The sequence below is a fragment of the Oncorhynchus tshawytscha genome, linkage group LG03, assembly GCF_018296145.1.
Source record: "Oncorhynchus tshawytscha isolate Ot180627B linkage group LG03, Otsh_v2.0, whole genome shotgun sequence".
NCBI lineage: Eukaryota > Metazoa > Chordata > Actinopteri > Salmoniformes > Salmonidae > Oncorhynchus > Oncorhynchus tshawytscha.
Genome location: NC_056431.1, coordinates 6,582,237 through 6,609,381, shown reverse-complemented (window position 1 = coordinate 6,609,381; position 27,145 = coordinate 6,582,237). Strand labels below are relative to the sequence as shown.

Genomic DNA, 27,145 nt, shown 5'->3' with positions numbered 1-27,145 from the left:
TGTATGTGTACATACCCTGCAGGAGTGACCGGATCAAGAGATGTCATCACTTGGTATGTGTGTGTTAGTCAGTGTGTGTGAATCTTTGTGGAAGGTGGTCATCACTTTTGGGTGTTAGAAATGATACACAACAGCAACAAGCCCTTCTCAACGTCAGCTCTCAGCTCTGTATAGTGGGGCAAAAAAGTATTTAGTCAGCCACCAATTGTGCAAGTTCTCCCACTTAAAAAGATGAGAGAGGCCTGTAATTTTCATCATAGGTACACTTCAACTATGACAGACAAAATGAGAAAAAAAATCCAGAAAATCACATTGTAGGATTTTTAATGAATTTATTTGCAAATTATGGTGGAAAATAAGTATTTGGTCAATAACAAAAGTTTATCCCAATACTTTGTTATATACTCTTTGTTGGCAATGACATCTATAAGTACCTAGGTGTCTGGCTAGATTGTAAACTCTCCTTCCAGACTCATATCAAACATCTCCAATCTAAAATCAAATCTAGAGTCGGCTTTCTATTCCGCAACAAAGCCTCCTTCACTAACGCCGCCAAACTTACCCTAGTAAAACTGACTATCCTACCGATCCTCGACTTCAGCGATGTCATCTACAAAATAGCTTCCAATACTCTACAAACTGGATGCAGTCTATCACAGTGCCATCCGTTTTGTTACTAAAGCACCTTATACCACCCACCACTGCGACCTGTATGCTCTAGTCGGCTGGCCCTCGCTACATATTCGTCGCCAGACCCACTGGCTCCAGGTCATCTACAAGTCCATGCTAGGTAAAGCTCCTCCTTATCTCAGTTCACTGGTCACGATGGCAACACCCACCCGTAGCACGCACTCCAGCATGTGTATCTCACTGATCATCCCTAAAGCCAACACCTCATTTGGCCGCCTTTCGTTCCAGTTCTCTGCTGCCTGTGACTGGAACTCCAGTGTTAATCTGCAAAATTGTAATTATTCGCCCACCTCCTCATGCCTTTTGCACACAATGTATATAGACTCTCTTTTTTTCTTTTTTTTCTACTGTGTTATTGACTTGTTAATTGTTTACTCCATGTGTAACTCTGTGTTGTCTGTTCACACTGCTATGCTTTATCTTGGCCAGGTCGCAGTTGTAAATGAGAACTTGTTCTCAACTAGCCTACCTGGTTAAATAAAGGTGAAATAAATAAAACTGAGGTCAAACGTTTTCTGTAAGTCTTCACAAGGTTTTCACACACTGTTGCTGGTATTTTGGCCCATTCCTCCATGCAGATCTCCTCTAGAGCAGTGATGTTTTGGGGCTGTTGCTGGGCAACACAGACTTTCAACTCCCCCCAAAGATTTTCTATGGGGTTGAGATCTGGAGACTGGCTAGGCCACTCCAGGACCTTGAAATGCTTCTTACGAAGCCACTCTTTTGTTGCCCGGCGGTGTGTTTGGGATCATTGTCATGCTGAAAGACTCAGCCACGTTTCATCTTCAATGCCCTTGCTGATGGAAGGAGGTTTTCACTCAAAATCTCACGATACATGGCCCCATTCATTCTTTCCTTTACATGGATCAGTCGTCCTGGTCCCTTTGCAGAAAAACAGCCCCAAAGCATGATGTTTCCACCCCCATGCTTCACAGTAGGTATGGTGTTCTTTGGATGCAACTCAGCATTCTTTGTCCTCCAAAAACGACGAGTTGAGTTTTTACCAAAAAGTTCTATTTTGATTTCATCTGACCATATGACATTCTCCCAATCTTCTTCTGGATCATCCAAATGCTCTCTAGCAAACTTCAGACGGGCCGGGACATGTACTGGCTTAAGCAGGGGGACACGTCTGGCACTGCAGGATTTGAGTCCCTGGCCGGGTAGTGTGTTACTGATGGTAGGCTTTGTTACTTTGGTCCCAGCTCTCTGCAGGTCATTCACTAGGTGTGGTTCTGGGATTTTTGCGTGGAGCCCCAGATCGAGGGAGATTATCAGTGGTCTTGTATGTCTTCCATTTCATAATAATTGCTCCCACAGTTGATTTCTTCAAACCAAGCTGCTTACCTATTGCAGATTCAGTCTTCCCAGCCTGGTGCAGGTCTACAATTTTGTTTCTGGTGTCCTTTGACAGCTCTTTGGTCTTGGCCATAGTGGAGTTTGGAGTGTGACTGTTTGAGGTTGTGGACAGGTGTCTTTTATACTGATAACAAGTTCAAAAAGGTGCCATTAATACAGGTAACGAGTGGATGACAGAGGAGCCTCTTAAAGAAGAAGTTACAGGTCTGTGAGAGCCAGAAATCTTGCTTGTTTGTAGGTGACCAAATACTTTTTTTCCACCATATTTTGCAAATAAATTCATTAAAAATCCTACAATGTGATTTTCTGGATTTTTTTTCTCATTTTGTCTGTCATAGTTGAAGTGTACCTATGATGAAAATTACAGGCCTCTCTCATCTTTTTAAGTGGGAGAACTTGCACCATTGGTGGCTGACTAAATACTTTTTTGCCCCACTGTAACAAAAAGGCATTCAGACATATGTGGCACACAAGATACATGGTGCTCTCGGCCCCAGCCACTACAGATCAGGAGCTTTAAATGGCACCTCTCACCTACTCTCTGCTCCTTTGCATCTTGGTTGTATTGAAATTTGTAACACTAACTTCAACAAGCAGTCACGCTGTAACATCAAGCTGTTAACTTATACAGCCCTGCTTTGTTGCTATGCGTCTTCCGTAGCCACAACAGCTGGCTGTTGCATTGTGGGAAGAGTAGTTTCAGTTTCAAGCTCTAACAGACTTCTGTGGACAAACCTTTAGTATACATGTAGCCCACCTCTTCTTGTAGAATGCTCACATGTTTTGTATTGCTGCTCACATGAACATTGTTGTGTAGTTGCTATCCTGACTGTAGTTATGTGTGTATGTTACTTATTGTTAGTTTGTGAGTTTGTTGTCATGACCTCACATTTGTAAATGGATTGAGAGTGACACGGGGGGGAGGTCGCACTCTGAAAATAAGGAAGTGTAATGCGAGCATGACCTTTGTGTGTCAAACACAAATGGAACACAAAAGGTTAGACACACACACACGTGCACATACACAGCTGAAAGAAGAGAACAAACACTCAGACAGAAGAGGGGAGGAGTGGAGGACAGGTGGGTTAGAAGGAAAGAGAGAGAGAATGAGAAGGAGAGAGAAAAATGTATGATTATTTTAACCATAATATACTGGAGGGGCTAGTTTGTTTTTCATTCCTGATAGTGATGGTGAGCAGATGTGCAGTTCCTTAGTTTACCTTTTAAAGGTGCTCTCTCTCTCTCTCTCTCTCTCTCTCTCTCTCTCTCTCTCTAGTTCATTATCTCTCTAGTTCATTATCTCATTGAGGAACAGTGTTTGGTATGACATATTCAGAGTAATCTCACTGGACTGTGTCTGTTTGCAAAACATTAGTGGTGCTTTGATCATTCTGAGGGGATAGAGAAGAGAGAGAGAGAGAGATGTGACATTAGATTGAGGCAAGGAGAGACAAAGAATTATAGTTTAATTTTAAAGATGAAATCTAAGCTTTTTTATTGCGTTGACATTTATAAAGTATCTCTTTCTGTAAGAGATTCCGGCCTGTCAGCTTTTTTTGTTCCTGTCTGTCTCTTGCTTTCACTGTTTTGTGAAAAGAGCCACAAAAAGGAAGGAAGGAGCGAGAGAGTGTCACAGAACGACAGAGAGAAAAAGAGGGGAGGGACGGAGGGTAAGACATACACAAGCCTGTCAGCAAGAGTGTCGCTTGTTTTCAGAAGGAGCTGAGAACAGTAAGATTGTTTACTTATCTACCTAAAGTGAGATATATCAAGAAAGGGTAAGGGAGGGAAGAGGGTTTGATGAACAGATTAGTGTGGGAGTAAAAGAGGAAGAGAAGACAGGTTGTTTAGAGGGGTGGTCTTTGCGTATGTGATGTTGAATGAGAGAAATGAAGAAATACAGTAAACTAATGTGTGGAGGAGGGCAGTTAGAGAGAGAGAGAGAGGGATGATAATGGAAGTAAAACATGATTTTTAGAAGTACATTTGTAGTTAATAACTGGCTAGATTTGCAGATTTACAAAGGGCATGAAGATGCATCAAATATGTACAGTATTTTTTACATTACCATGTATCATCATTTGCTAGCCTGGAGGTTGTACCTGTACGTGTACCCTCACTATCCCGTCTCCTTCTCTTTGGGCCCAGAAGAAGTGAAGGTGAAAATGGTTCGGTGAGTTGATCTCCTCCCTCTCAAGACTCTTACACCCAGTTGCTCAACCCTGGTCTGGATCTGCCTTTACCTAACGCGTGATGTCAACTTCTCTCTTTCTTTTACTTGTTCTCTCTGTTTCTTTACCATCAGTACTTTGTTCTTTAGTCTTTTCTGCTGTCTTGTGTGTTTGTAGTTCACACGTAACGTTTTGTTTTCAAACTCTGTAGGAATTCCCAGTTATTTTGCAGTAGTTTTTCAAATTCTTGAAATGTTGCCCAGTTCTGATTGATTCTACCTTTGCATCCTACTCTTAGTCTGTTCTATACTATACTAGCCTATTCTACATTCAATAGCTTGACCATGCCGTGTGTAGCTACAACTACACTGAAACTTGGCAACAGACATCAAAGTGATGGTCCACTTGTTAGTGAGAGATTGTCGAAAGAAAGATAATAGATTGTACATTTACAATCATAAATCATTCCCTTTAGTTTAGAAAGCGTTATCAGTCCTACCTCTCAGATGTGTGATACAATCGTTAGCAGCATGTTTTTCTGTAGAATAGGCTAGTATAGTATCCATTGAATGAAAAGTTGGTGATTTGTGGTGAGTTGGGTTTGTGGTCTGTTTGTCATCTCTTAGGCCTTAGTCAGGCTTTACCATTCAAATGTTTTGCTAGTTCTTTGCCTTGAAGCAATATTGTATACTAGCGTATACTTAAAAAAGGTTGCAATAATGCTGTGTAGGCTGCTCTCTACCTAGTACTGTGTTAATCTATGAGCTGGTAATGGTACCTAGTACTGTGTTAATCTATGAGCTGGTAATGGTACCTAGTACTGTGTTAATCTATGAGCTGATAATGGTACCTAGTACTGTGTTAATCTATGAGCTGGTAATGGTACCTAGTACTGTGTTAATCTATGAGCTGGTAATGGTACCTAGTACTGTGTTAATCTATGAGCTGGTAATGGTACCTAGTACTGTGTTAATCTATGAGCTGGTAATGGTACCTAGTACTGTGTTAATCTATGAGCTGGTAATGGTACCTAGTACTGTGTTAATCTATGAGCTGGTAATGGTACCTAGTACTGTGTTAATCTATGAGCTGGTAATGGTACCTAGTACTGTGTTAATCTATGAGCTGGTAATGGTACCTAGTACTGTGTTAATCTATGAGCTGGTAATGGTACCTAGTACTGTGTTAATCTATGAGCTGATAATGGTACCTAGTACTGTGTTAATCTATGAGCTGGTAATGGTACCTAGTACTGTGTTAATCTATGAGCTGGTAATGGTACCTAGTACTGTGTTAATCTATGAGCTGGTAATGGAATGCAGGGTTTTGAAATGGGATTTAACAGACACATTGTGATTTAACTCATCTTTATTACCATGTCTCATATAATTTCCCCCCGAGGGAAGAAACGGAGTATCAAAGATATGATGTGGCTCAGTGGACAGGTGAGGCAGGGCCAGATGATAACCATTTGTGTGTGCATGTGCTTATGTGCGTGGCCCGATCTGTGTGTGTGTGGTTTGTATATACAGTATGTATATGTGTGTAATGTGTCTCTCTCTGTGTATCCAGCTGGTTCCACAGGGATATCTCTGGCTTGGATGCTGAGTCTGTTTTGAAGAGCCGGGGCGTCCATGGCAGCTTCCTGGCCCGACCCAGCAGGAAGAACCAGGGAGACTTCTCTCTCTCTGTCAGGTAGGAATACACCCATCTCTTTCTTTGTCCTTCTCTTTCTCTGTCAGCTAGGATATCCTCTCTCTCTCTCTCTCTCCAGTGCCTAGGACATCCTCCATCTCTTTCTCCTCTCTCTTCATCAGATGGAGATACTCCATCTCTTTCTCTCCTTCTTTGTCTCTCCTTCTCTCCTTCACTCAACCTACAGTGCCTTTGGAAAGTATTCAAATCCCTTGACTTTTTCCACATTTTGTTGTGTTACAAAGTGGGATTAAAATGTGTTTAATTTTAATTTTTGTCAATGATCTACACAAAATAATCTGGAATATCAAAGTGGAAGAAATTTTTTGTAAAAATATTATTAATGTTAAGTATTCAACCCCCTGAGTCAAATTCATAATTACAGCTGTGAGTCTTTCTGGGTAAGTCTCTAAGAGCTTTCCACACCTGGATTTTGCAAAATTTTTGTGCAAAATTCTTCAAGCTCTGTCATATTGGTTGTTGATCATTGCCAGACAACCATTTTTAGGTCTTGCCATAGATTATCAAGCAGAATTAAGTCAAAGCTGTAACTAGGCCACTCAGGAACACTCATTGTCTTTTTGGTAAGCAACTTTAGTGTAGATTTGGTCTCGTATTTTAGGTTTTTGAAAGCTAAATTAATCTCCCAGTGTCTGGTAGAAAGCAGACACAACCAGGCATTCCTCTAGGATTTTGCCTGTGCTTAGCGCCAGTCCATTTTTTTTCTTATCCTGAAAAACTCCCCAGTCCTTAACGATTACAAGCATACCCATAACATGATGCAGCCCCCACTATGCTTGAAAATATGGAGAGTGGTACTCAGTAATGTATTGCATTGGATTTGCCCCAAACATAACACTACATTTTCAGCACAAAACGTCAATTTGCTTAGCCACATTTTTTGCAGTATTACTTTATTTAGTGCCTTGTTGCAAATATATTTTTTTCTGTACAGGCTTCCTTGTTTTCACTCTGTCAATTAGTTTAGTTTTGTGGAGTAACTACAATGTTGTTGATCCATCCTCTGTTTTCTCCTATCACAAACATTAAACTCTATAACTGTTTTAAAGTCACCATTGGCCTCATGGTGAAATCCCTAAGTGGTTTCCTTCCTCTCTGGCAACTGAGTTAGGAAGGACACATGTATCTTTGTTGTGACTGGGTGTATTGATACACTGTCCAAAGTGTAATTAATAACATCATGCTCAAAGGGATACTCAATGTCTGCTTTTTTATTTTACCCATCTACCAATATGTGCCCTTCTTTGTGAGCCATTGAAAAACCTCCCTGGTCTTTGCGGTTGAATCTGTGTTTTAAATTCACTGCTCGACTGAGGGACATTACAGATAAAGTCCATGCAACTTATTATGTGAATTGGTAAGCACATTTTACTCCTGAACTTATTAAGGCTTGCCATAACAAAGGGGTTGAATACTTATTGACTCAAGACATTTCAGCTATTTATTTGTAATTAATTTGTCAAACATTTGAAAAACATAATTCCACTTTGACATTATGGGGTACTGTGTGTATTCCAGTGACCAACAAAATCTACATTTGATCAATTTGAATTTCAGGATCTAACAACAAATTGTGGAAAAAGTCAAGGGGTGTGAATACGTTCTGAAGGCACTGTATGTTAACCTACAGCATTTCACTACACCTGCAATAACATCTACTAGATGTGTATGTGACCAATAACATTTGATTTGAAAATGTGATTTTATTAAATTTGATTTATAGTATATCCTCTCTCATCACTCATCCTTTCCTCTCTCCTTTTCTTGCCCTCTGTCAGGTACAGATACACTGCATCTCTCTTTTGCTACTTTAAAAAATATATTTGACTTAAAACTAGTTTAGGTGGAATTGTCTACTGTCACTGACTGGCCCATGAATGTCCCCTTTCCCCTGATCTTTGACCCCAGGGTGGGTGAGCTGGTGACCCACATCCGTATCCAAAACACAGGGGACTTCTACGACCTGTATGGAGGGGAGAAGTTTGCCACGCTGTCCGAGCTGGTGGAGTACTACACTGCAGAGAATGGGATCTTGCAGGACAAAGACGGCACCATCATCGAGCTCAAATACCCCTTCAACTGCTCTGACCCCACCACCGAGAGGTCAGTGCACTCTAACCTTTACCCCTAACCCTCAATTCCACCAGAGTCAGTCAGTCAAGTCCGTGTACTCTTGCCTCAAATCTCTAACCCTTAACTCTGCTTTCACTGTTCTGCTGAATTTCGTTGCATGTTTATCAAACGGAAGCAGATCATATAAAATACTCCTGAGACATCCAGCCATTTTGTAATTAATACTTTCTTAATCTAAACGCTTTATGTTGAGGATCGTAAAGCTTTCAGAAGGAAAGGTAATTCTATGGCCTTTACTTTGAGGCGTGTGTGTGCGTGCGTGCGTGCGTGCGTGTGTGTGTGTGTAAATCCCTCATGTTCTACCCTCACTGCCCCTCCTTTCTCCACTCTATTTTCTCTCTTTGTCAGTTTGACTTCCCTTTCTTGCTGCGGTTGGAAACTTTAGATTTTGACACATTTGAAAACAGTGACCAGACCCTCAATACCTTCCTCTCTCCTAACCTCCATCTTGCTCTATTTCAGTCCTTCTGATCTCTTTCTCGATACCCATATCACAGGTACTGCTGTGATGGTATGCTTTATAGTCTAATTTTAATGCAGAGGTGTCATTCTATGATGTGTATGCCTCTGTAACTGTCTCACTCATCATTATTCACAATCCATTCATGAATTTAGAAGTGTTTAGAAACATACATTATTTACCATTCATTTTCATTGGGCACAAAATAATCTGAAACACAGCCAAAACAAACTGAACATGCATCCAACAAGTCAGTAGAGTCACCAAGCTTGATGTAGTCATTGCGGGCTAGGAATATGGGGCCAAATATTTGGGGGGCTCTATGGGTGGGGGGATATGGGGTGAGGAAGAAAAGGGGGGTAGTTTGTGTGAGGCTCAGGCTATAAATATCATGCTGTCTTGAGCCACGAAATCTTGTCATCAGAATTTTCCGACCGCAAAGCAGGAAGTTCAGATGTAGAAATCGAGAACTACCCCTAAATTTAAACAGCAGGCAGCACTCAGAGACGATCCCCATACTAACGAGTGTAAACTCTCCCAGACACACAGACGCATGCACGCAAACACACACTCACACACACTATACTCTCAGGACAGAAATACCTTGCATAAACCCACATACAGTGCATCTGTACAGGCCGTAAATACACATTAGTTACCAAAATGTCCTCAAACATTTATTAAAGTCCTCTACCAAGTCTTCTTCCATTCTCCTCCATGTAGGGCATAGTGATGTTTCCATTAGAGCTTCATTGACCCCTTCTCTGTCATACACCATACAGGTGGTATCATGGACACCTGTCAGGCCCCAACGCAGAGAAGTTGCTATGGGAACGGGACGAGCCGGGCACCTTCCTGGTGCGGGAGTCTCTGTCCAAACCTGGAGACTTTGTTCTGTCTGTTCTGACTGAGGAGAAGAGCAAGGCATCCAGCGGAGGGAGGAGGGTCTCACACATAAAGATCATGTGCCAGGTGTGTGTGTGTGTGTGTGTGTGTGTGTGTGTGTGTGTGTGTGTGTGTGTGTGTGTGTGTGTGTGTGTGTGTGTGTGTGTGTGTGTGTGTGTGCATGAGTGTGTGTGTGTGCATGAGTGTGTGTGTGTGCATGAGTGTGTGCGTGCGTGCATGAGTGTGTGCGAGCATGTGAGTGTTCGTGTGTTTTTCTCTCTCTGACACACATTCACTCACATTCACTATTGCAATTCACATTGCAATCTTTGCTATAATATTTCCCATATCTGAGTACATCTTGTTATGAAACCAGACCAATTTTCAGTTTCCCCAAAATGTTCATTCTTATGCAACGAGTGACCTTCCTGCTTCCAACATCTAGGAGAAAACCTGACAAACATCAAACACACCACCACTACTGTCTCAGCACAGAAACAGTTATGCAAAGTCCAGTCAATATGAACATGGAGGTTTGAGTTTGATAGATATCACTGTCTTGGTTACAAAAGTATGCCAAGTGGTTATGTTTTAATTAGTTAGTTATGTATTTAATTTGGACCCTTAGGTGACGTGTGAAAATGCGTATACGATTCCAATAAAATACATGAGAATTGGTATTCACAATTAAGTACTTTATATTCATGTGTGTACAGTAACTACCACTAGAAATAAAAAATAGCATAGTTATTTCCGAGTGCAGAGCTAGACTGTAACTAAATGCATTCATCCCCAAACCTACTTTTCATAGATTCAACATTATTAGCAGCACCATCATGGTTAGGTTATTTTTAGCTGTGGTAATACAGTGCAGACATGAGGTGGATTTGAATGAGAGGCATTGTAGGGCTGGAGTCTAAAGTTTTCAGGGTCAGAAGATTATCACACAGGTCATTGAGTCCTGGCACAGGCCCTACCAGGAGCAAGCATCAGGTGCATTTCTTAATAGCTAACCGGAAGTACATTAAAGATATTTTCTGGTACTACATCGGCTCCGACGCTCGTCGGATGTGGCAGGGCTTGCAAACTATTACAGACTACAAAGGGAAGCACAGCCGCGAGCTGCCCAGTGACACGAGCCTACCAGACGAGCTAAATCATTTCTATGCTCGGTTCGATGCAAGCAACACCGAGGCATGCATGAGAGCATCAGCTGTTTTTTAATATTTTTATTTATTTTACCTTTATTTAACTAGGCAAGTCAGTTAAGAACAAATTCTTATTTTCAATGACGGCCGAGGAACAGTGGGTTAACTGCCTGTTCAGGGGCAGAACGACAGATTTGTACCTTCTCAGCTCGGGGGTTTGAACTTGACGACTGTTCCTGATGACTGTGTGATCACGCTCTCCGTAGCCGATGTGAGTAAGACCTTTAAACAGGTCAACATACACAAGGCTGCGGGTCCAGACAGATTACCAGGACGTGTGCTTCGGGCATGTGCTGACCAACTGGCAGGTGTCTTCACTGACATTTTCAACATGTCCCTGAGTCTGTAATACCAACATGCTTCAAGCAGACCACCATAGTCCCTGTGCCCAAGAACACAAATGCAACCTGCCTAAATGACTACAGACCCGTAGCACTCACGTCCGTAGCCATGAAGTGCTTTGAAAGGCTGGTAATGGCTCACATCAACACCATTATCCCAGAAACCCTAGACCCACTCCAATTTGCATACCGCCCAAACAGATCCACAGATGATGCAATCTCTATTGTACTCCACACTGCCCTTTCCCACCTGGGACTAAACACCTCCCTCTGCAACTGGATCCTGGACTTCCTGACAGGCTGACCCCAGGTGGTGAGGGTAGGTAGCAACACCTCTGCCACGCTGATCCTCAACACTGGAGCTCCCCAGGGGTGCGTGCTCAGTTCCCTCCTGTACTCCCTGTTCACCCACGACTGCATGGCCAGGCACGACTCCAACACCATCATTAAGTTTGCTGACGACAACAACAGTGGTAGGCCTGATCACCGACAATGACGAGGCAGCCTATAGGGAGGAAGTCAGAGACCTGGCTGGGTGGTGCCAGAATAACAACCTATCCCTCAACATAACCAAGACTAAGGAGATGATTGTGGACTACAGGAAAAGGAGCACCGAGCACGTCCCCATTCTCATCGACGGGGCTGTAGTGGAGCAGGTTGAGAGCTTCAAAGTCCTTGGTGTCCACATCAACAACAAACTAGATTGGTCCATACACACCAAGACAGTCGTGAAGAGGGCATGACAAAGCCTATTCCCCCTCAGGAAACTAAAAAGATTTGGCATGGGTCCTGAGATCCTCAAAAGGTTCTACAGCTGCAACATCGAAAGCATCCTGACCGGTTGTATCACTGCCTGGTACGGCAATTGCTCTGCCTCCGACCGTAAGGCACTTCAGAGGGTAGTGCGTACGGCCCGGTACATCACTGGGGCAAAGCTGCCTGCCATCCAGGACCTCTACACCAGGCGGTGTCAAAGGAAGGCCCTAAAAATGGTCAAAGACCCCAGCCACCACAGTCATAGTCTGTTCTCTCTACTACCGTATGGCAAGCGGTACCAGAGTGCCAAGTCTAGGACAAAAAGGCTTCTCAACAGTTTTTACCCCCAAGCCATAAGACTCCTAAACAGGTGCTGCTGATATGCATAGTCACTTGAACTATACATTCATGCACATACTACCTAAATGGCCCGACCAACCAGTTCTCCCGCACATTGGCTAACCGGACTATCTGCATTGTGTCCCACCACCTGCGAACCCCTCTTTTTACGCTTTTGCTACTCTCTGTTCATCATATATGCATAGTCACTTTAACAATACCTACATGTACATACTACCTCAATAAGCCTGACTAACAGGTGTCTGTATATAGCCTTACTACTCTTTTTTTCGAATGTCTTTTTACTGTTGTTTTATTTCTTTACTTACCGACACACACACACACACACATACCTTTTTTCCCCGCACCATTGGTTAGAGCCTGTAAGTAAGCATTTCACTGTAAGGTCTACACTTGTTGTATTCGGCCCACGTGACAAATAAACTTTGATTTGATTTGATTTACTTTTGAACCAGTGGTTCTGAAAGTAGCGCCCACGAGCCAAAAGTGGTCCCTGAAAATTGCATACTATGTCACAGATGGGCAGATATGTTCACCTCGCTCTCCACCTTTCTGATTTTCTCTATTTTTACATATTTTTGATATTGAATGCTATCAGATCTTCAACCAAGTCCTAATATTAGATTAAGAAAACCTGAGTTTACAAATTAGAAAACAAATTGATGCTTATTTTATTTATTTAATTGACATAGTTATGCAACACCCTTACACTCAATAACTGGTTGTGCCACCTTTAGCTGCAATGACTGCAACCAAATGCTACCTGTAGTTGTTGATCAGTCTCTCACATCGCTGTGGAGGAATTTTGGCCCACTCTTGCATGCAGAACTACTTCAACTCAACAACATTTGTGTGTTTTCAAGGATGAACTGCTCGTTTCAAGTCCTGCCACAACATCCAAATTGAGATTTAGTCTGGACTTTGACTCGGACATTCCAAAACTTCAAATTGGTTGATTTTTAGTCATTTTCATGACTTGATTGTTTGTATTCAATCATTGTCTTTCTGCATGACCCAGCTGCGCTTCAGCTCACAGACGTGTGTCCTGACATTCTCCAGTAGAATTCTCTGATACAGAGCAGAATTCATGGTTCCTTCTACTAAGGCAATTCGTCCAGGCTTGAGGCAGCAAAGCATCCCCAAACCATCACACTACCACCATCATGCTTGACCGTTGGTATAAGGTTCTTACTGTAGAATGCAGTGTTTGGTTTTCGCCAGGCATAATGGGACCCATGTCGTCATATATTTATATAAATAGAATGACCGGTACACAGTGGGAGGCACAGAGATGTTTGACACCCTGGCTGACCTGATGGAGCACTACAAACGCAAAGGCATCGAGGAGATGTCTGGAACCTGGGTGCACCTCAAACAGGTAAAGACTTACAGGACTTACAGTTGTAACCCCATACAGGTTACAAGAGTCACCGTGAGTGTTGCAGTAAAGTTACAACCTTACACAGGTCGGATATACTGTATCTTATAATGGGTTCACCTGAATGACAAGTTAGAGCCATATCCGAAAAAATCTTGACTTATTCTCCTCTCCTTCTCTTTCCTGTCTACTCCATCCTTCTCTCCTTCAGCCCTACTTCTCCACCAGAGTGAATGCAGCAGACATTGACAGCAGAGTGAGGCTGCTGGACCAGATGGCCGAGAGAGAGAACGAGGGAGACAAGAAGAGCAAAGCAGGATTCTGGGAGGAGTTTGATGTAAGTCGATTAAGTTTTTGATGGAAGGAAGATGTGATGTTTTGAACAACCCTTCTTAACCTCTTCCTCTCTTTACTCAACCTGGTCTCAGAGCATTTTATATTATTATGTATGTAAATTCGAGACACTCCATTTAGTATGATATGTTAAGTTTCTTATTGTATGTATTAATGTGTGGATAGGGGCCCCCCTGTACACATTTTTTAAAAGTATGATATGTTATGAATTCTAGCAAGGTGGCTAGCGTTAACTACTTGGCTAATTTTTAGCTAGTCTAGGGTTAGGGTTAAGATTAGGAGTTAGGTTGAAGGGTTAGTGCTAAGTAGTTGCAAAGTAGCTAAAAAGTAGTAAGTATTTGAAAAGTAGCTAAAATGCTAAAGTTGTCCATGATTAGATTCAAACTAGCAGCCTTGGGTTGCTAAATGTTCGCGTTATACACCCACGCATCTACCCTGAACAACCACCCTAATTTTGTTTTGCTTTAACAATCTATCTTAGATTGCTTTACTCTACTGTAGGTTTTCTGAGGCCTAATTTCTTACATGCTGACCACACCAGCTTTGCAAAATAAATGTACACATACATGTTGTTCAATCATTGCATCGAAACTGCTCGCTCGTGTGAACGAGCGTCTGCGTAGCCAGGCGCTAAAATAGAACTTGGCAATATTTGTGACGCTTGACGAGCTGCAAATCCAATCTCTCCCATCTCCTCATTGGTTTTTAGGAGCATATACCCATGTAGGTGATTGAAAGATTAACTGAGGTCCACACTCCAGTCCAGTTGGTAGTGGCAATGCACCTCAAAGTTGGTTAGCACCCGCCATATAAAGTCCAAAGAAGAAGCATGAAGGAGGAGAGATTACTAGAAACTAACTCAGTTTACCCTTTTATCTGTGGAATAATTGTAAGAGTAGAGGACCTTGTGCATTTCAGGTAAAATAACAATTGAATGTTTATATCCCAGGACAAATTAGCCAGCAACAGCAAGATAGCTAGCTAAATTGCCATAAATGTTTAATGCTTTTCGACCTGTCCCCAAATTAATATAGTTGGTTCAGAGTTCGTTTTGATATTTCAACCTGCGTCCTCTGATCTCGTCTGGTGTGGATGGACAAAATCAACATGCGCGCCCGGTGTAGTCAGCATGAAACTGTGTCTGGGTTTGATGCTTTAGTTGGTCTATAATGTGCCTTTAGTTGGTCTGTAATGTGCCTTTGCTCTTGTGCAACATGGTGAAACATGTTCCGTTAGACAAGTCAAAGTGAGAGTGTTGCAAGGAAAAACTATAATCAAATGGTTAAAGGTCTCACTACTACAGCCATAGGAAACATTTTTACTACCACCATCTGGTAGCATATGGTACTGCTATTTGAGGCCTCTGTCTCAATTGTCTAATCTCAGAAACCCACAACAAAACCTTGCATAATTGTGTTAGATGCTAAATAGTCTGGCCACGAGAGATTAGAAATTGTCTAACACTAATTCCAAACTGCTTTAACAGCACATTAAAAATAACTTTTCAAATGGTAAAAAAATATGGGTAACGATTGTACATTATCTGTATGTTTATAAAGAATACATAACACATAATAAACATGCCATATTTATAGAGCATTCATGAATGTATTCATAGTAATACAGTATGTCAGTATTCCACAAATACTGGGAATGGGGATTTGCATGTCTTTAAACATTAACTCATTCTCCTGAAGGTATTCCTGAAAAGATGTTGAGTTGTCACAGCTGGGTTGAGTGAATCTATGTTTGGGATTTTTACAGTCAATCCCTTCCCTCAAGACTGTGAGGTTAGGCCAGGGGTTAGGTTACTCTGGTCCTGGAGTACACATGCAGGCTTTTGTTCTATCCCAGTGAAATAGTAAACACTGGATGTATGTGTAATCCCAATCCTTTAGACCAATTAGAGTTCACCTGAGCTGACACAGGCTAAAAGACAGGATGAGAGAGGCTGATGATGCTGATTAGGAACCTCACTGAAACTCCCCTCATATCCAGGGGACTGGATTAGCACTAGCAGCAGCTTCCACCAGGGCTCAGGGGTCAGGACAGGTTATAAGGCAATACAGGTTGTACACACAAGTTGTACACACAATACCCCATAATGACATAGCAAAACACTTTTTTTGTGTGCAAATGTATTAAAAATAAAAAACTTATATCACATTTACATAAGTATTCAGACCCTTTACTCAGTACTTTGTTGAAGTAACTTTGGCAGCAAATACAGCCTCGAGTCTTCTTGTATGTTGCTCCAAGCTTGGCACACCTGTATTTGGGGAGTTTCTCCCATTCTTCTCTGCAGATCCTCTCAAGCACAGCTATTTTCATGTCTCACTAGAGATGTTCGATTGGGTTCAAGTCCAGGCTCTGGCTGGGCCACTCAAGGCCATTCAGAGACTTGTCCTGAAGCCACTCATGTGTTGTCTTGGCTGTGTGCTTAGGGTCATTGTGCTGTTGGAAGGTGAACCTTCACCCCAGTCTGAGGTCCTGAGTACTCTGGAGCAGGTTTTCATCAAGAATTTCTCTGTACTTTGCACCGATGATTTTTCCCTCAATCCTGACTAATCTCCCAGTCCCTGCCGCTGAAAAACATCCCCACTGCATGATGCTGCCACCACTATGCTTCACCGTAGGGATGGTGCCAGGTTTTCTCCAGACGTGACGCTTGGCATTCAGGCCTAAAGTTCAATCTTGGTTTCATCAGACCAGAAAATCTTGTTTCTCATGGTCTGAGAGTTTTTAGGTGCCTTTTGGCAAACTCCAAGCGGGCTATCATTTGCCTTTTACTGAGGACTGGCTTCCGTCTGGCCACTCTACCATGAAGGCCTGATTGGTGGAGTGCTGCAGAGATGGTTGTCCTTCTGGAAGGTTCTCCCATCTCCACAGAGGAACTCTGGATCTCTGTCAGAGTGACCATCGGGTTCTTGGTCACCTCCCTGACCAAGGCCCTTCACCCCCAATTGCTCAGTTTTGCCGGGCAGCCAGCTCTAGGAAGAATCTTGGTGATTCAAACTTCTTCTATTTAAGAATGATAGAGGGGACTCTGTTCTTGGGGACCTTCAATGCTGCAGAAATGTTTTGGTACCCTTCCCCTGATCTGTGCCTCGACACAAATCCTGTCTCGGCACTCTATGGACAATTCCTTCGACCTCATGGCTTGGTTTTTGCTCTGACATGCACTGTCAACTGTGGGACTTTATATAGACAGGTGTGTGCCTTTCCAAATCATGTCCAATCAATTGAATTTACCGCAGTTGGACTCCAATCAAGTTGTAGAAACATCTCAAGAATGATCATTGGAAACAGGATACACCTGAGCTCAATTTTTGAGTCTCATAGCAAAGGGTCTGAATACATATGTAAATATGGTATTTCTGTTTATTATTTGTGATAAATTTGCTAAAAAAAAAAATTAAAAGCTGTTTTCGCTTTGTCTTTATGGGGTATTGTGTGTAGATTGATGAGTATCTTCTATTTATTTAATCAATTTCAGAATAAGGATGTAACATAACAAAATGTGGAAAAAGTCAAGGGGTCTGAATACTTTCCGAATGTACTGTATTTATTCGGGAAAGGGGAGTGGTTTTGGGCGTTAAATCACTGTAAATCTTGGTATACGGGTTCCAGCCATTCAACCATACTATAGATACAGTGGTTACCGTCAAAGATACTGTGGGCTAACTTGGATGTGAGTTAGATAGGGTGTGTCAGGATCACACCCAAGCTCCTATCCTGTAGTCAGGATCACACCCAAGCTCCTATCATGTAGTCAGGATCACACCCAAGCTCCTATCCTGTAGTCAGGATCACACCCAAGCTCCTATCCTGTAGTCAGGATCACACCCAAGCTCCTATCCTGTAGTCAGGATCACACCTAAGCTCCTATCCTGTAGTCAGGATCACACCCAAGCTCCTATCCTGTAGTCAGGATCACACCCAAGCTCCTATCCTGTAGTCAAGATCACACCCAAGCTCCTATCCTGTAGTCAGGATCACACCCAAGCTCCTATCCTGTAGTTAAGATCACACCAAAGCTCCTATCCTGTAGTCAGGATCACACCCAAGCTCCTATCCTGTAGTCAGGATAACACCCAAGCTCCTATCCTGCAGTCAGGATCACACCCAAGCTCCTATCCTGTAGTCAGGATCACACCCAAGCTCCTATCCTGTAGTCAGGATTACACCCAAGCTCCTATCCTGCAGTCAGGATCACACCCAAGCTCCTATCCTGTAGTCAGGATCACACCCAAGCTCCTATCCTGTAGTCAGGATCACACCCAAGCTCCTATCCTGTAGTCAGGATCACACCCAAGCTCCTATCCTGTGGTCAGGATCACACCCAAGCTCCTATCCTGTTGTCAGGATCACACCCAAGCTCCTATAATGTAGTCAGGATCACACCCAAGCTCCCATCCTGTAGTCAGGATCACACCCAAGCTCCCATCATGTAGTCAATATCACACCCAAGCTCCCATCATGTAGTCAATATCACACCCAAGCTCCCATAATGTAGACAGGATCACACCCAAGCTCCCATCATGTAGTCAGGATTACTCTCAAACTCCCATCATGTAGTCAGGATCACACCCAAGCTCCCATCAGGTAGTCAGGATTACTCTCAAACTCCCATCATGTAGTCAGGATTACTCTCAAACTCCCATCATGTAGTCAGGATTACTCTCAAACTCCCATCATGTAGTCAGGATTACTCTCAAACTCCCATCATGTAGTCAGGATCACACCCAAGCTCCCATCATGTAGTCATCACTCTCACTTTGATTACCTGAAATGGCTCAAGGTAAAAACAACTGAAGTCACCCAAATCAAGATAGGGTTTATCAACTAAACTGTATAGCCTTGTCCCCACATACTCTTCCTTTCGCTGCCTTTCCTTCCAGTTCTCTGCTGGCAATGACTGGAACGAATTGCAAAAATCTCTGAAGCTGGAGTCTTATATCTCCCTCTCTAACTTTAAGCATCAGCTGTCAGAGCAGCTTACCGATCACTGTACCTGTACACAGCCCATCTGTAAATAGCACACCCAACTACCTCATCCCATATTATTACTTACCCTCTTGCTCTTTTGCACCCCAGTATCTCAACTTGCACATCATCATCTGCACATCTATCACTCCAGTGTTAATGCTAAATTGTAATTATTTTTTGCCTCTATGGCCTATTTATTACCTACCTCCCTACTCTTCTACATTTGCACACACTGTACACAGTTCTATTTTTGCATTGTGTTATTGACTGTACGTTTGTTTATGTGTAACTCTGTGTTGTTGTTTTTGTCGCACTGCTTTGCTTTATCTTGGTCAGGTCGCAGTTGTAAATGAGAACTTGTTCTCAACTGGACAACCTGGTTAAATAAAGGTGAAATAAAAAATAGCTATAAAAAATACCTATAAAAAATACCTATGTAATTATTTCAGCCGCATTAGAGACTCGTCCGAGATTCCTAAAGACTGGAAAGCTGCCCCGGTCATCCCCCTCTTCAAAGGGGGTGACACTCTAGACCCAAACTGTTACAGACATATATCCATCCTGCCCTGTCTTTCAAAAGTCTTCGAAAGCCCAGTTAACAAACAGATCACTGACCATGTTGAATCCCACCATACCTTCTCCGCTGTGCAATCCGGTTTCCGAGCTGGTCATTGGTGCACCTCAGCCACGCTCAAGGTACTAAACGATATCATAACCGCCATCGATAAAAGACAATACTGTGCAGCCGTCTTCATCGACCTGGCCAAGGCTTTTGACTCTGTCAATCACCGTATTCTTATCAGCAGACTCAATAGCCTTGGTTTCTCAAATGACTGCCTCGCCTGGTTCACCAACTACTTCTCTGATAGAGTTTAGTGTGTCAAATCGGAGGGCCTGTAGTCCGGACCTCTGCCAGTCTCTATGGGGGTGCCACATGGTTCAATTCTGGGCTGACTCTTTTCTCTGTATATATCAATGATCTCGCTCTTGCGGCGGGTGATTCCTTGATCCACCTCTACCCAGACGACACCATTCTGTATACATCTGGCCCTTCTTTGGACACTGTGTTAACAAACCTCCAAATGAGCTTCAATGCCATACAACACTCCTTCCGTGGCCTCCAACTGCTCTTAAATGCAAGTAAAACTAAATGCATGCTCTTCAACTGATCGCTGCCAACACCCGCCCGCCCGACTAGCATCACTACTCATGACGGTTCTGACTTAGAATATGTGGACAACTACAAATACCTAGGTGTCTGGCTAGACTGTAAACTCTCCTTCCAGACTCATATCAAGCATCTCCAATCCAAAATTAAATCTAGAATTGGCTTCCTATTTCGCAACAAATCAAATCAAATCAAATATATTTATATAGCCCTTCGTACATCAGCTGACATCTCAAAGTGCTGTACAGAAACCCAGCCTAAAATCCCAAACAGCAAGCAATGCAGGTGTAGAAGCACGGTGGCTAGGAAAAACTCCATAGAAGGGCCAAAACCTAGGAAGAAACCTAGAGAGGATCCAGGCTATGTGGGGTGGCCAGTCCTCTTCTAGCTGTGCCGGGTGGAGATTATAACAGAACATGGCCAAGATGTTCAAATGTTCAAAAATGACCAGCATGGTCCAATAATAATAAGGCAGAACAGTTGAAACTGGAGCAGCAGCACGGCCAGGTGGACTGATGACAGCAAGGAGTCATCATGTCAGGTAGTCCTGAGGCATGGTCCTGGGAATTAGAGAGAGCACACTTAAATTCACACAGGACACCGAATAGGACAGGAGAAGTACTCCAGATATAACAAACTGACCCTAGCCCCCCGACACATAAACTACTGCAGCATAAATACTGGAGGCTGAGACAGGAGGGGTCAGGAGACACTGTGGCCCCATCCGAGGACACCCCCAGACAGGGCCAAACAGGAAGGATATAACCCCACCCACTTTGCCAAAGCACAGCCCCCACACCACTAGAGGGATATCTTCAACCACCACTTCACTTCATCCTTCACTCATGCTGCCAAACATACCCTCGTAAAACTGACTATCCTACCGATCCTCGACTTCGTCGATATCATTTACAAAATAGCCACTAACACTCTACTCAGCAAACTGGATGCAGTCTATCACAGTGCCATCCATTTTGTCACCAAAGCCCCATATACCACCCACCACTGCAACCTGTATGTTCTCGTCTGCTGGCCCTCGCTACATATTCGTCGCCAGACCCACTGGCTCCAGGTCCTCTATAAGTCTTTGCTAGGTAAAGCTCCGCCTTATCTCAGCTCACTGGTCACCATAACAACACCCACCCGTAGCACGCACTCCAGCAGGTATATCTCACTGTACATCCTCAAAGCCAACACCCACTTTGGCCGCCTTTCCTTCCAGTTCTCTGCTGCTAATGGCTGGAACAAATGACAAAAATCGCTGAAGTTGGAGACATATCTTCCTCACTGACTTTAAGCATCAGCTATCTGAGCAGCTTACCAATTGCTGCAGCTGTACATAGCCCATCTGTAAATAGCCCATCCAACTACTTCATCCCCATATTGTTTTTATTTATTTTTTGCTCTTTTGCACACCAGTATTTCTACTTGCACATCATCATCTGCACATCTATCACTTCAGTGTTAATTTGCTAAATTGTAATTATTTCGCCACTATGGCCTATTTATTGCCTTACCTCCTTTGCACACACGGTATATAGATTTTTCTATTGTGTGATTGACTGTACTTTTGTTTGTCCTATCTGTAACTCTGTGTTGTTTTTTGTTGCACTGCTTTGTGTTATCTTGGCCAGGTTGCAGTTGTAAATGAGAACCTGTTCTCAACTGTCCTACCTGGTTAAATAAAGGTTAAAGAAAAAATAAATAAAAACACCCTCTAGTACTCCACCAGAGGGAGCTCTACCGTCTTTATTCCCTGTAGATTCAAGAGCTCAATGGGGAAAAACTCTTTCCTCTAGTCAAATGGTTCCCATACTGTGGGGTTGAAATGGGGGGCGCGGGGGTCCCCCCGAAAAAAAAAACATTATTATATATACAGATTTTTTTTATGAACTCAGTCCTGTTTCAAACTTCCTCTTGAAAGTTGTAATAGTAGAATGCACAAGGTGCAATTTCGAAATTGGGTAGTGCATCATCAGTTCCTCTTGTCAGTCATTGCAGACCTCAGAGAGCTATTTATAACTTGTCAGAAATGTCCAAAGAGGGGTTTGAACAGTTTGTGTCATGAACAGTGCTTGTGCCCATAGAAATAGACATGGTGTGCACGTGGGACCCGAGATGTTCCCCAATGCTGGAAGGGGGGCCCAGAGTGAAAAAGTTTGGGAACCCCTGCTTTAGTCTGTGGCAGTACTGTGGAACAAATGAAACATTTGTTAATATAGGGGCGGCAGGTAGCCTAGTAGTTAGAGTGTTGGACTAGTAACCTGAAGGTTGCAAGATCAAATCCCCGAAATGACAAGGTAAAAATCTGTCATTCTGCCCCTGAACAAGGCAGTTAACCCACTGTTCCTAGGCAGTCATTGAAAATAAGAATTTGTTCTTAACTGACTTGCCTGGTTAAATAAAGGTTAAAAAAAACATGGCTGTTTGAGGGTATTTTTATTTTCAAGAAGTGACCCGTTTAAAGGCCCCTCTATACTGTTGGTTAAGTAATTGAATGCTTGTTGATTTTTTAAAAATTGTATTGAGCTTACAATGACTGTCTTTCTCTCTCTCTCCTTCTCCCTCTTTCTTGTTATTTTCAGGCCCTTCAAAAGCAGGAGACAAAGGTGAAGAAGAGCAGAGAAGAAGGGATGAGACCAGAAAACAAAAGCAAAAACCGATATAAGAACATCCTTCCCTGTAAGAGCATCTACTTCTAAAGTGCAGTGACATAGCCTCTTATCTTTAATCTTTTATCTTCTTCACATTTTCTCTTCCATTTATATTCTCTCTGTCTGATACATCCCCTCATCTCTCTCTCTCATCCTTCCATCTCTACACTCATCCTATTCTCCTCCCAGTTGATGAGACCAGGGTCATTCTGTCATCTGGAGACCCCGATATCATTGGCTCAGATTACATCAATGGCAACTATGTGACAGTAAGCACATGTTATGTCACCTTGTATTCTCAACATCAAGTGATAAACCTCTGTTATGAATCCATAACAAGTCTAAACATGAATATGTTTGAATTAATAGGATAATATTAATCAATATGATAATATGATCAAAGACTATAATTGCAATGGGCTTTGTCTCCATGTTGACAATATTTGGCATATTTGACTAACTTTCTCCATCTCTTTGTAGAATAAGTTACAGGAGTCCGGTGACCCGAAGGTGTACATTGCCTGTCAGGGCTGCCTTGCAACAACTGTCAATGATTTCTGGCAGATGGTGTGGCAAGAGAGGACAAGGGTCATCGTCATGACAACCAGGGAGGTCGAGAAGGGACGGGTTAGTAACTTTTACTGAGAATTTGAAAGCATTTTCTTTTACATTCTATGATTTTAATATTATAACATAGTATAAACTACCCATCTCATTTTCCTCAAACCATTTCTCCATGTTTGTTTATGCAGAATAAATGCGTGCCTTACTGGCCAGAAATGCAGGGCTCCAAAGAGGTGGGGCCGTATGTGGTCACTTGTGTCTCTGAGAGAGATGCCACTGACTACAAGATCAGGGTTATGGATATCTCCCCTCTGGATCAGGTAGGTACCACCTGCTTGTTCCACCCATCATCACCTCTCTTACCACTGTCATCATTGTTACCTCTGTCATCACTGTTACCTCTGTCATCACTGTTACCTCTGCTCTCACAGTCATCACTGCCATCATTGTCATTACTGTTAACACTTTTACCTCTGTCATCTCTAATGCTGTCATCACTGTTATCGCTATCATCACTATCACCACTGTTACCATTGTCATTTCTGTCATCACTGTTACCTCTGTTGTCACTGTTACCATTATCATCACTGTCACCTCTGTCATTACTGCAGTCACAGAATAGCTGAGTTTACAGTATTACTCATGTCTCTCCTCGTTGTCTCGTTCCTCTCCCCTCCTCGTCTGTCCCAGTCGGACTCGGTCCGCAGTCACAGAATAGCTGAGTTTACAGTATTACTCATGTCTCTCCTCGTTGTCTCGTTCCTCTCCCCTCCTCGCCTGTCCCAGTCGGACTCGGTCCGCAGTCACAGAATAGCTGAGTTTACAGTATTACTCATGTCTCTCCTCGTTGTCTCGTTCCTCTCCCCTTCTCGCCTGTCCCAGTCGGACTCGGTCCGCAGTCACAGAATAGCTGAGTTTACAGTATTACTCATGTCTCTCCTCGTTGTCTCGTTCCTCTCCCCTCCTCGCCTGTCCCAGTCGGACTCGGTCCGCAGTCACAGATTAGCTGAGTTTACAGTATTACTCATGTCTCTCCTCTTTGTCTCGTTCCTCTCCCCTCCTCGCCTGTCCCAGTCGGACTCGGTCCGCAGTCACAGATTAGCTGAGTTTACAGTATTACTCATGTCTCTCCTCGTTGTCTCGTTCCTCTCCCCTTCTCGCCTGTCCCAGTCGGACTCGGTCCGCAGTCACAGAATTAGCTGAGTTTACAGTATTACTCATGTCTCTCCTCGTTGTCTCGTTCCTCTCCCCTCCTCGCCTGTCCCAGTCGGACTCGGTCCGCAGTCACAGATTAGCTGAGTTTACAGTATTACTCATGTCTCTCCTCTTTGTCTCGTTCCTCTCCCCTCCTCGCCTGTCCCAGTCGGACTCGGTCCGCAGTCACAGATTAGCTGAGTTTACAGTATTACTCATGTCTCTCCTCGTTGTCTCGTTCCTCTCCCCTCCTCGTCTGTCCCAGTCGGACTCGGTCCGCAGTCACAGATTAGCTGAGTTTACAGCATTACTCATGTCTCTCCTCGTTGTCTCGTTCCTCTCCCCTCCTCGCCTGTCCCAGTCGGACTCGGTCCGCAGTCACAGATTAGCTGAGTTTACAGTATTACTCATGTCTCTCCTCGTTGTCTCGTTCCTCTCCCCTCCTCATCTGTCCCAGTCGGACTCGGTCCGCAGTCACAGATTAGCTGAGTTTACAGCATTACTCATGTCTCTCCTCGTTGTCTCGTTCCTCTCCCCTCCTCGCCTGTCCCAGTCGGACTCGGTCCGCAGTCACAGATTAGCTGAGTTTACAGTATTACTCATGTCTCTCCTCGTTGTCTCGTTCCTCTCCCCTCCTCGTCTGTCCCAGTCGGACTCGGTCCGCAGTCACAGATTAGCTGAGTTTACAGTATTACTCATGTCTCTCCTCTTTGTCTCGTTCCTCTCCCCTCCTCGCCTGTCCCAGTCGGACTCGGTCCGTACTATCTGGCACTACCAGTACCTGAGCTGGCCCGACCATGGAGTTCCCGAGGAGCCAGGAGGGGTGCTCAGCTTCCTCACTCAGGTCAACACAAAACAGGCCGAGTTCGCCAACGCCGGGCCAATGATCATCCACTGCAGGTATATTCTAGCTGTCTTCCAGCTGTAAACTTGGTATATTCCAGCTGTATTCAGGAAGATAAGTGTCAGTTCTATCCATTCTCCATTGTCTAGAATACAGTATAAGAATTTCAGATTATGTTGTTTTTCCAGGATTAAGATTAGTTGTTAAGATTAGTTGCGGTACACAGCATTTTAAGTCAACTCACAGTTTATCCTATAGGAATTTTCCCCTTGTGATATCAAGACTAGAGAGGGTTCTTGTACTCTTGTATGTTGTTGGTCCCATAACTATTTGTTATGTAAGCAGACACAAGTAAAGCATAGTAGCGTATAGAGTGTTTACAAGGCTATTGCAGTACAATTTAATGACAAAAGCTTCTTTACACTGAAAGACATCCATAGGGACGAAGTTCTTATCCAATCGACTGGTCTTTATAATATAACCAAACTGTCACAGTCACGTGTGTGTAAAGTGGTCATCCCCTGGCTGAGACATCTGTTAGTGTGACAACATGACAAATCCCTCTCCATTTGTCCATGATCACTTTACACCTCCAATCACAAAATTACTTAGATTATCAATACTGTTCTAGAAATTCTGTTTCAATACAGTTAATTCATTTCAGTGAATTGCATTGAGCCCAGTCACATTGTACTGTACTGACAGTTGTCCCTACAACCACTCTGTTTGTGTTGTGTTTCTGTGCAGTGCTGGAATAGGCCGAACTGGCACCATTGTGGTGATCGACATGATCATCGAGACCATCGACACGAAAGGTGAGTCTCTTTCAGTACCAAAGTTCCTGCATTTCTTCAGATCTTCATGATATTATACTGTATCTTATTATGGCTCTTTTGTCCCATGATCCTTGTAATGCCTGTCATCACTGTAGAATGACAATGTTTTTGTTGTGGATTGTGATTCTAACTTCCTGGTTGTCCATAGGTCTGGACTGTGACATAGACATCCAGAAGAGCATCCAGATGGTAAGAGACCAGCGGTCAGGCATGGTGCAGACTGAAGCCCAGTACAAGTTCATCTACCTGGCCGTCTCTGAGTACATTGAGGCCTCCAAGACCTACAACAAGGTGAGGGAGAGGGCGGGAGGTTGCAATAGAAGGGAGAGAGGAATATGGGTAATATGGAATCAAATATATATTGTTCTCCTCTCCCAAGTGCACTGGCTACAGTATATGTCTATTGACAAACTGTGTTGAAAAACAACATTCCAGAAAATAACAAGACAGCAGAGAGAGACTCAGATATCAGCTGACACAGAGGGATCTGTGTCAAGATATACTTTTCACTGTTGTTGTGCATGTTCTTCTGTTCTCCAGACAGATATCTTATCAGACACTGCTTTGTAAAATATGAACGTTGACAAAATTGTTTACGGAAATTGCTAATGTTCTGGGAAATTGTTAATAAGACTATGACTTAACTCTGCACATTGACTCACCTTATACCACCCATCATGTCTAACACTCGCTGTCCTCTTCTCCCCTTTCTAGGGAGCTGAGGCAGAGTATGGAAATTTGCAGTTCAAACACCAGCCTGCCAGCCGCAAGGTCTCCAAGTGAGTTTGTACAGTGTGTGTCTGTGCACATGCCATTGGAGTCCTGTGCATATTCCCATCTCTCCTCAAAACCACATTGGGTCAAAGTTCTCTGACGCAGGCTACACAGAGAGAGAGACACACACACATTCAGAGAGAGAGAGAGAGAGAGAGAGAGACGGAAAAGAGAGAGAGAGAGAGACGGAAGAGAGAGAGAGACGGAAGAGAGAGAGAGAGAGACGGAAGACAGAGAGAGAGAGATGGAAAAGAGAGCATTGCTTGCTGTTTGAGGTTAGGGTAGAGAGAGACAGAAGCTATATAGATAAA

General features: G+C 43.2%; 1 protein-coding gene across 4 annotated transcripts in view; it reads left to right on the top strand.

Moving 5' to 3' along the window:
- LOC112226113 (tyrosine-protein phosphatase non-receptor type 6-like) overlaps positions 1 to 27,145 on the top strand; it is a 33,787-nt gene that overhangs the window by 2,522 nt on the left and 4,120 nt on the right. The window contains exons 1-15 of one of the 4 annotated variants that reach the window (XM_042308678.1): positions 3,634 to 3,780; positions 4,138 to 4,222; positions 5,793 to 5,915; positions 7,845 to 8,039; positions 9,312 to 9,501; positions 13,341 to 13,457; positions 13,669 to 13,794; positions 22,554 to 22,650; positions 22,812 to 22,891; positions 23,103 to 23,249; positions 23,375 to 23,506; positions 25,126 to 25,280; positions 25,972 to 26,039; positions 26,209 to 26,351; positions 26,775 to 26,839. In XM_042308678.1, coding sequence (XP_042164612.1) covers positions 4,215 to 4,222; positions 5,793 to 5,915; positions 7,845 to 8,039; positions 9,312 to 9,501; positions 13,341 to 13,457; positions 13,669 to 13,794; positions 22,554 to 22,650; positions 22,812 to 22,891; positions 23,103 to 23,249; positions 23,375 to 23,506; positions 25,126 to 25,280; positions 25,972 to 26,039; positions 26,209 to 26,351; positions 26,775 to 26,839 — 1,646 coding nt within the window. In that variant the 5' untranslated portion in view covers positions 3,634 to 3,780; positions 4,138 to 4,214. Of the gene's footprint in view, positions 1 to 3,633; positions 3,781 to 4,137; positions 4,223 to 5,792; positions 5,916 to 7,844; positions 8,040 to 9,311; positions 9,502 to 13,340; positions 13,458 to 13,668; positions 13,795 to 22,553; positions 22,651 to 22,811; positions 22,892 to 23,102; positions 23,250 to 23,374; positions 23,507 to 25,125; positions 25,281 to 25,971; positions 26,040 to 26,208; positions 26,352 to 26,774; positions 26,840 to 27,145 lie in introns of those variants that run through there. The other 3 variants (XM_042308683.1, XM_024390361.2, XM_042308671.1) reach the window with 3 other exon arrangements.